Below are 10,145 nucleotides of genomic sequence, written 5' to 3' on the forward strand. Positions count from 1 at the left end.
CAAACAAACAAACAAAAAAGACTTTAGAGGGGGTCTGGTGAAATGGCTCAGCGGGTAAGAGCACCCGACTGCATTTCCGAAGGTCCTGAGTTCAAATCCCAGGAACCACATGGTGGCTCACAACCATCCGTAAGGAGATCTGACTCCCTCTTCTGGAGTGTCTGAAGACAGCTCCAGTGTACTTACATATAATAAATAAATCTTAAAAAAAAAAAAAGACTTTAGAGGGATACCAGGTGGACCATCAGAGCTACACAGTGACTGTCTTAAAAACAAAACAATATTGGAGGGAGTGAATCTAAGGAAATTTAAAAATATATATTACATCTATTTATTTAGGGGGGCACTCATATACCACTAGTGTGTGTGTAGGTCAGGAAAGATCACGCGGGACGTCATTTCTCTGCCTCATGCTCCAAGCAGGCACTCCTCCCTTTCTCACTGCTCCATTTCACTGGCCTCTAAGGAACTTTTACTTTTTTTTTTTTTTTTTTTTTTTTTTTTGGTTTTTCGAGACAGGGTTTCTCTGTGTAGCTCTGGTTGTCCTGGAACTCACTCTGTAGACCAGGCTGGCCTCAAACTCAGAAATCCAACTGCCTCTGCCTCCCAAGTGCTGGGGGATTAAAGGCATGTGCCACCACTGCCCAGCTAGAACTTTTTCTTTGTCTCAGTGACTGAAGCCATCCCCCTGCCTCGGTCTTCCAGTGTTGGAATAAGAGGCACTCTTTTAATTTTAGGAGAAATTAGAGGCTGGTTCACAGTACTCAATCAGTATACACAAAACTTGGGTTCTGCCCCCCTCCCCGCCCCCAGTACCACCAGATGTGGCACATGCCTGTCACCCCAGCACCCAGAGCTGAGGCAGGGGGACCGTGGGGATCAGTTCAAGTGCTACCCAGTGATTTTTGAGGCTGGCCTGAGTTCCATGAGATTGGAGCAGGAAAAACAATGGAAGATGATAGATGGAACAGGAGCTCTCTGTCTGTGTCCTTACTATTTGAAGGATAATTAACAGCCACAAGCCCTTGCTGTGACTCTGTGATCTGATGGCCAGCTGCTACCCATGTCTCTTCCTCACGTGGCCTGTGTGGACCAGGTTTTGTCCTGCCCCTCACCACAGGAAGCTGGGGGTCATTTAACATGCAGAACCTGGCTGTCCTCTGTCGTCCCCACCCTCCTGAGCCTCGTGGCAGCCAGCTGCTGCTGTACCCCGTGAGGTGGTAGTGGTAGGCTTGGGGGAAGAACATGGCTCTGAGACCCATGGTCCACCAGGCTGGCACGGCTTCTCCCAGGCCCATGAGTTACCTGCGTTCCTTTCTCTGGCCAACACATTCTGACCACCATTTCCTGGCCACCACAGGTCCTGTGAGAGGCATGCAGCAGGTCTCCTTGGTCCATTGTTTCTCTGGGCTCTGGGGCCAACCCCGCACGCTGCCTGGTGGCTCCTGGGGTGACTTAAAGCAAGCGGGGTAGTGGGCAGATTTCAGTGTAAGAATCTTGGCTGGCCCAAGGGCTGTGCTCTGTGGGGACTGTAACCCAATCCCTCTGGGACCTCAGCCCTCAAAGTCCCTACAGAGGGCAGCCTGAGTCAGGGTGTCCTGGCTTGGCCTGCAACTTAGAGCACTGCCAGCAACCAGGACATCCTGGTCATGTTGTCATACTGGTGGGAACTAGCTGTTCCTGCTATCTCTTTGGATGGAGACCGGTCTCCTGCGTGGAGATTGACCGGGTGCTGCTGTCCTAGTGACCACCTTGAAACCAGTAAGTGAACACAGGCATCACTTAGGACCTGGTGGGGGTGGCAGCCGTGGGTCCCTCTAATTGACAAGAGGTATGAGCTCCTCCTACCAGCCGTAGATGGCAGAGTTCATATTTCCTAGCTAGTAGAAGAGGTAGGCTCAGCACTGGTGGCTGGGGCTTGCAGTGTGGACAGTTCTCCCACACCTGCCTCTCTCTGTGTTTTCTGTTCCCCACACCCCCCCCCACAGAGGTTGCAGCTGAGCGGCTTGGGTTCCGGGGAAGGGGGTTATTTTGAAGTTAGAAGCCAGGGAGAATGAGGGGGCCCCTCCATGGGGGACAGGAAGCAGGGTTGCCCCAGCTGTCTTCTCCCATCGGCCCACCTGGCATGGTGGGTGCCATCAACCACCACACAGGAAGTGTCCCCAACGTTTGCCTGTGTGTGTCCCTGAGCCTCAGGGGTAGAGGGGTAGGGGGACTCCCTGAGAAAACTGAAGGGCTAGACAGAATGTTCCGGAAGGCTTTAGCTGCATAGCTGATGGCAGCTGTGGAGTGTGCACTCAGGGTCTCACATAACTCAGTCTGGCCTACAACACAGTGTATAGCCAAAAATGACTTTAAAACTCTCATCATACTGCGTTGACCTGCCCAGTGCTGGGCGCTAAGGGTGTGCCACCACACTCAAGACCTTGGAGTTCTCTGTATAAATGTAGACAGTTAACCCATGGGAACTTGGCTCACAGAGGCTGTTCTGCCAAGACCCTAGAGACATCTTTGTTCCCTTCAGACTGGGTCTTGCATAGCCCAGACTAGCCTGGAGCTTGCTTAGCAGCTGAGGCTGGCTTGAATTCCTGTTCTTCCAGGAGTGCTGGGATGCTAGGATGATAGGTGTATATGGTGTGTGTGTGGGGGGGGAAATCAGGCATTCCAACCTTATCCTTGGCTACATAGGAAGTTCAAGGCTAGCCTGGGCTACCAGAAACCCATGAGTTCTTGCTCATCCGGATTATGTTGTACTGGGAAAAGAGCCCAGGGCTTTGTACATCCCAGGCTAGCCCTAGACCCAGCAGACAACTCAGAGTTACAATAAGCTTTTCATATTTAATATGCAGGCACTCAAACCATGTGGTCCTCAGATGGCAGCTCATCCAGCTGGAGGCAGTTGGCCTGGCTTTCCCTGGTGCTGGTGATGATGATGGGGAGTCGGGCTTTGACTGTCGATAAGGACCAAGGGAGGTGGATGGTGACTACAAGCTCATAGCTGGTCCTCATGATCTCATTCTCCTGGGAGCCACTGCTCACAGACAGAACCAGCGGCAGGTTGAAGGCACTAACCACTGTGGTACTGTTGAAGGCCGGAATCCGTGCGTTGGCCATCTGTCGCAGCAGCTCACTGCTGTCTACCCGCCGGCGCCTCTCGGCACTTGGTGTGAAGCCCTCGTACTGCACGTGGGCATAGAGGGCGAACACCACGGTCTTGATGTACTTGCCGGTGTGATTGCGGATCTCTGATGTGAATGTCACCTTCTCGCCTGGCACATAGGTGTTCTTGCTCATCTGCACGTGCAGGCTCACCCAGCCCTGACTGCAGCAGTTGTACGACACCTTCTTCTCAGCTTCTACAGACAGGGGGTTCTGTAAAGGGAAGAGAACAGACCCCCTAAGACTTACAGACTCTCCTGCAGGCCTGTGGGGGCACTGCCGGGAATGTGGGGCCCAGGTTTGTGTCTCCAGCCCTAGGGACCTGGGAGCACTCAGGAGGCTCAATGGTCAGTTCAGGGCCAGCTGGGCTAAAGAAGGGACAGCCTAGGCTAAAGAATGGGACTGAGATGGCTGCAGCTCATTGGGTAGATCACTCACCCAGCATACACAAGGCTCTGGCTTCCAATCCCAATCCAGCATCAAATAAACCAGTTAGTCACAGTGGTACATCTGTCATCACAGTACTCAGCAGGTAGAGGCTGAGGGGCGGGGATCAGGCATTCCAACCTTATCCTTGCCTACATAGGAAGTTCAAGGCTAGCCTGGGCTACCAGAAACCCTTTCTCAACCAAACCAAACCAAACCAAACCAAACCAAACCAAACCAAACCAAAAAATAAATAAGCAGTCAGGTGTGGCCACCACACCTTCAATCTCAGTGCTCAGGAGGTGGAAGCAGTGGGATCTCTGAGTTCGAGGCCAGGCTGGTCTACATAGACCAGCCAGGACTACACAGAGAAACCCTGTCTCAAAGGAACGAACAAACAAACAAACAAAAATCAAGAATGCTTCTTGAGCCGGAGAGATGGCTCAACTGTTAAAGGCTAGGCTCACAACCAAAAATATAAGAATGCTTCTTGGAGCATTTAAGAGGCTTTGTGAGTTGAGTTCTTCTAGTTTGAAAGCTGGAAGTTTCAGCTCCCAGGAAACCAGGAAATAAGTAATGTTGAACTGACATCCAGCATTAGTCCTATATTCCTTACATTCGTACAGTGGTGATTCCCTGTCTGAATTCACTATGGTTTTTTTTAATCTATCTATCTATCTATCTATCTATCTATCTATCTATCTATCTATCTATCTATCTAATTTTATTTTTTGAGATAGGGTTTGTGTAATCCTGGAAGTTTTGGAACTTGCTCTGTAGACCAAAATGGTCTGGAACTCAGAGATTACCCCCTGCCTCTCTCTCCCGAGGACTGAGGTTAAAGATCTGCACCACCAAACCCAGCCTATTTCTATTACTATTATTACCGTGGTCAGGGTCTTACTAGGCAGCTGAAGTTGGCCTCTAACATACAGCCATCCTCCTGCTGCAGCCTTTCAAGAGCTAAGATGAAAGCTGGGTGTGGTGGCGCACGCCTTTAATCCCAGCACTCAGGAGGCAGAGGCAGGCGGATTTCTGAGTTCGAGTCCAGCCTGGTCCACAAAGTGAGTTCCAGGACAGCCAGGACTACAGAGAGAAACCCTGTCTAAAAAAACCAAAAAAAAAAAAAAAAAAAAAAAAGAGCTAAGATGACAGGAATGTACCGCTATACCCTGTTCATGCTAACATTTTCAACTTTCTCATAGGTCATGACCCAGAGTCCCTATTGCCACCAAATCTATAGACCTGAGTTCAATCCCCCCACATGATAGAAGGAAAGAACCGATTCCCACGAACGAACTGTCCTAGATGTTCATACAATTGACATGGAGCCCCTCCACCAAGGTAAATAAATGTAAAAGTAAAGGAAAAGAAAGAAAGAAAAGTACAGTCAGGCTCAGGCATTACCCTCTCAAGGCTGATGAGGGTCAAAGATAAAGGCAGCTTTTTTTTTTTTTTTTTTTTTTTTTGGTTTTGGTTTGGTTTGGCTTTTCGAGACAGGGTTTCTCTGTGTAGCCCTGGCTGTCCTGGAACTCACTCTGTAGACCAGGTTGGCCTCGAACTCAGAAATCCGCCTGCCTCTGCCTTCCGAGTGCTGGGATTAAAGGCGTGCGCCACCATGCCCGGCTGCTAAAGGCAACTTTTGACATCATCTTCCACTCTCAGCCTCTGACTGGTGTCTCCCCAGCCTTCTCAACAATGGGCCATTTCTTTCTGCCTGCTACACTGAGAGATCCCCTCTGAGCATCCTTCTTGTGTGTCCAAATGTCATGGGTGCACCGGGGCCTTGGCAGACTTCAAAGAACTGACAGCCACAAACACGGACAAAGCTGGGGTGTTCACACATGGCCTTCCTGCCCTCACACTGGGCTCTGTGCAGCCAGGGTACATGACCCGACGACTGAGGTTCTCCCCCCCTCCAAGTCCTGAGTCCTCCCAGCAGCCCCCCACCCTAGGTTGACTGAATCACAGGTTTCCATTGCTGTGGAGGTGACAACCTCTATGTGGGGACTCTGTCACTGGCCTGAGCCAGGCCGGAGCTTATATAACCCTGTTCTCTTTCTCCATCAGCTCTGCCACTGAGTCATTCAGTCCCCACTCCTAGTTTGAAGTACCCATTTCTCCCACACAGAGATAGAGTCACATGACAGAGGGGGCACTGGAATTTGAGCTTGGACCTCCAACCCAAGGTTCTCCTCACTGCCTCACATGGCTTAGCTCTACGGGTATGAAACGATGTCCCTGGTCAGTGTCATTTCAAATCGACCTCACAACCGGTGTTCGGGATGCCAAGCTTGAAGGCTGGAGGCTGAGCCTTTCTTCCCAGGAGAGCAGAGGCCCCTTCTTCACTGTTTTAAGGCTCACAGGCCCTAGAGAGGAGCCACTAAGGATCCAGGCTCTGTGCGACCAGGAGGTCCTCCTTATGTCACCTGGGCCCAAGTCACTGAAGGTTCTTTCAGAGACACTGAGGAAGGACTAGATTGTTCTCTGCAGGTGTCCTGGGCAATGCAGGGTGTTGGGCTAAGTCTCCGCCCTCCATACCGGTAACTTCAATCCCACTGTGACAACCATTCATGTCCTTGGACAAGCCACCTTGACCCTTCCTTCCAATGTCCCTCACTTGGCTTTTTAGCAGGTTTTGGGGGTGTTGGTAGAAGAGCTCCATTATGAATTAGGTACCTGGAGTGGCCCCAACAGTCACTTGTCTGCAAGACATGGCCAAATGTTCCAAGGTGTAAAAATCACAGAGTTGAGAGCCATCCCACCTGCTAGGGTCCTGCTCCGATTTCTTTTCTTTTTTTTTTTTTTTTTTTTTTTTTTTTTTTTTTTTTTTTTTTTTGGTTTTTTAAGACAGGGTTTCTCTGTATAGCCCTGGCTGTCCTGGAGCTCACTCACCAAACCTGGCTTCCTGCTCTGATTTCTGAGTTACCTTTTTTTATTAGAATTTTTTTTTGATCAATTATTTTGTGTGTGTGGGGGGGAGTGGAAGGAGGGAAGGGAGAATGCTCCCATGCATGGGGGCGGGGTAGAGGGACAGCAAGGACAAAGTGCTGGAGTTGATTTTTTTTTTTTCTTCTCTCTCCTAAAAATTGAAGTCAGATAATCAGGCATGGCAACAATCCCCTGTATCTACTGAGTCCTACTGCTGCTCCTTTGAGGCACCCTGTGCAGAATCACCCGGGAGCCCGGGGGTCAGCATCCCTAAGATTCCCGTCTCCTGGATGCCTGGGTACCTCACTTAGATTCCGCTGGCGGAATTCAGAAATCCCTTGGACCAGCAGGTACAGCTTCTTCTTGGCCAGGACATGCTCCCGGCCCATGCACAGGGCCTGCACGAAGTAGGAGATGTGGCCGATCTTACTGTTGAAGGTGGACGGGAGCCTGGGAGGTAAGTTGAAATGGAAGTCAAAGGTGTGGCTGCCTGCCCTTAACCAATTATCTGTAAGTGAAACACACCGAGGCCACACATGAGAACCATTCAGACCTAAGCACTAGCCACAACCCCATGCTTGTTGATTGACTGAGTGACAGCTAAGGAAGCTGGACCCTTCTACTCTGCCTCCGCTTCTTTTTTTGCTTTGTTTTGTTTTTTGTTTTTCCGAGACAGGGTTTCTCTGTGTAGCCCTGGCTGATCTGGAACTCACTCTGTAGATCAGGCTGTCCTGGAACTCAGAAATCCACCTGCCTCTGCCTCCTAAGTGCTGGGATTAAAGGCATGCACCACCACACCCGGCTTACCATGGACCTTTTTATGGCCTCCCCCTCCCCTGCAATTTCTGTAACATTAGTAACATTATCTGTTGTATTTAGTGTTGTGAGTTCAACACTTAACATACATTTGGAAAGCAGTAGGTGCTCAATAAATGCCTGAGTAGTTGAACGAATCACAAGTTACAAACTCTCTCTGTCTTTCTTTTTAATAGATTATTCTGCCGTCATGTTTGCCTGCACACAAGAAAAGGGTACCAGATTTCATTATAGAATGATTGCGAGCCACCATGTGGTTCCTGGGAATTGAACTCAGGACCTCTGGAAGAGCTGCCAGTGCTCCTAAAGGCTGAGCCATCTCTCCAGCCAACCCCTCCCTCTTTTTTTTTTTTTTTTTTTTTTTTTCTGTTGTGCTGCTGTCTTTCAAGACAAGCTTGGCTGGCTTGGAACTCCCGGTGTAGGACGACCTGCCCTTCTGAGCCACTCTCCTCTCTCGGTCTCCAGTGCTGAGTGACAGGCACGCCTGGCTTACATGGTTCTGGGGATGGAACCCAGAGCTCTGTGCCATAGACTGGTCCCAAACTCTCAGGAATCCTCCTGCCTCAGCTTCCAAAGTGCTACTGTTCCCGGGTGTTAGCTCTTTCAATGAAAAACAAAACCAAACCAAACCCAACACCCCTGACACTTGGAGTAAGACCTTTTCTTACACCCAAGACAAGAGGCTGGAGAGGCAGCTCAGGATTGAGGGCACTGGTTGCTCTCGAAGAGGACCTGGGTTCAGTTGCCAGCATCCACATGGTGGCTCACAGCAGCTGTAACTCCAGTTTCTAAGCATCGGATGCATTTTTCTGACCTCCTTCGGCACCAGGCACACATATGGTACAGGCAGACAGACACATAGACAAAATAGTCATGCATATAAAAATTAATATAACATATTAACAACAAAACGGGGGAGGTGGTGCACACACTTTTAACCCCAGCCCTCTGAGAGGCAGGTAGATCTGAGTTCGAGGCCAACCTGGGCTACAGAGAAGACAGCCAGGGTTACACAGAGAGACCATTTTAAAACAAAATACCAAAGTTGGAAATCCTTTGAATACCCACAACCACTCCATAACACAATCTGGGAGGGAGACGGAGCACCCAGGGCACTCAGAGTTGTGTTGGCCGGATTGAGAACGTTTGTCCCTCATTCTGTCCTCCCCTCTTCTCCTGTGACCAGAGGGAGAAGTTCGTGTAAGCTAATAAGAATGCTGACTAAGAGGGCCTTCACAGCCATCTACAGACTGAATACAATACTTCCCAGGGGTCTTTGGGAGTTCATTTTGAATATCCCTGTCCAGATTGGTTCTCAACCCTTCACATCTTCACACTGGTTATTATCTAACATAACTTCCCTCTGCCTACCTCTAACTCGCGAGATGTTCCTATGAGATTGTTGATTGACTATTAGATGTGTTTACTTTCCCACCCCAGGCCAAATGCTTACCTTTTATTGGGAATGTTTTTGTTTTATGCACGTAATCTGCCTTATTATTGCAAATAACATCTCTACTATAATCACGGGTCTCTCCGATTTCTTCGTTCCACTCAACGTAACCCCTACCGACAAGCTCCACCGTCACAACGGGGTCCACGAGGGTACTGTTGAGGGTGAGGATCACCTGCCCGTCTACGATCGAGCCGGCCAGGTAGACCGCATCTTGGGGCAGCACTACCTCGATGGACTTCACCACAGACATGGGAGACTGGGCGGGGGAGACACATCCTCCCCTCCCCTGAGTGTCACCCAGATCCCCCTGGGTTCTGAAGCTGTGGGGTCCTCTGTGACATTGCTTCACCCAGTGTTCCGGAAAGGGGACCGGTGCTCTGCTAGCCTGGGCTCCGAGCTGCTTCTGTATCCAAGGATGACCCTGAACCCCTGATCCTTTCCCCTCATCTCCAGGACCAGCCACACCCCAGTCCTGATTCTAGCATTCTAGGACACATAGCAAAACAGAACCCTCCAATCTGTGTTGCAGTAAATCTCCTCCCAAATATGCCCCAGCAATGAAAATTCGGCTCAATTCATATGAATACATGCTGTATGTCTAGATTGGGCAGATCTACCGCTACACTACCATCTTCCACAGCTTATGAGACCCCTTAGAACTTGTGGTTTCTCCAGGTCATGTGCTTCTGCTCTGCTTTTCTTCTTCCTCCTCCTCTTCATCCTCTCCCTCTTCCATTTTCTCCTTCTTCTCTTTCCTACCTTCTGCTCCACCTTCCCTTTTATCTGCCCAATCATCAGCTCTCCTTTATTTTACAAATTAAGGTGGGAAGCAGGTTTACAGGAACTCACCTGAGTGCTGGCTCATTCTTTGTTCTCAACCACTCACAGGAGAAAGGAATTAATATCAAATATAATTAGCCCCAGGGCTATCCACAGCACATCTGGGCCTGGAGCTTCAGGCTTGTCACCACAGCAACTCAGGAGGCCAATGCAGGAAGCTCAAAACAGTTCAAGGCCGGCCTGGGCAACTTTGTGTGACCCTTAAAGTAAAAGAACTAGTATTTTGCGGGCTTATGCCTTTAATTCCAACACTGTGAAGCAGGAGACTGCTAAGTTTGGGATCAGCCTGAGGTATATAGTTTCAGGACACTAAAGCCTAAACCAGATATCCTGATGCTCCATGGTAAATCCTGTTCATTGTGGTCTGTCTGGTCTTGAATATATATGTGTGTGTGTGTATGTGTGTATATGTGTATATATATAATATATATACATATATATGTGTGTATATATAATATATATACATATATGTCTGTGTATATATATGTGTGTGTATATATAATATATACATATATAT

At 49.2% G+C, this 10,145-nt stretch overlaps 1 protein-coding gene across 1 annotated transcript; it reads right to left on the minus strand.

Annotated features, from left to right (window-relative positions):
- Positions 1–2,818: 2,818 nt before the first annotated feature.
- On the minus strand, positions 2,819–9,074 carry Arrdc5 (arrestin domain containing 5). The gene is made up of 3 exons (XM_021218572.1): positions 8,786–9,074; positions 6,819–7,024; positions 2,819–3,372 (listed from the first exon to the last, which is right to left on the minus strand). The coding sequence occupies exons 1-3, from the start codon at positions 9,036–9,038 to the stop codon at positions 2,854–2,856; spliced, it is 978 nt and encodes a 325-aa protein (XP_021074231.1). The 5' UTR covers positions 9,039–9,074; the 3' UTR covers positions 2,819–2,853.
- Between the last annotated feature and the right edge of the window lie 1,071 nt (positions 9,075–10,145).

Source organism: Mus pahari, chromosome 18, assembly GCF_900095145.1.
Source record: "Mus pahari chromosome 18, PAHARI_EIJ_v1.1, whole genome shotgun sequence".
NCBI classification, from domain to species: Eukaryota; Metazoa; Chordata; class Mammalia; order Rodentia; family Muridae; genus Mus; species Mus pahari.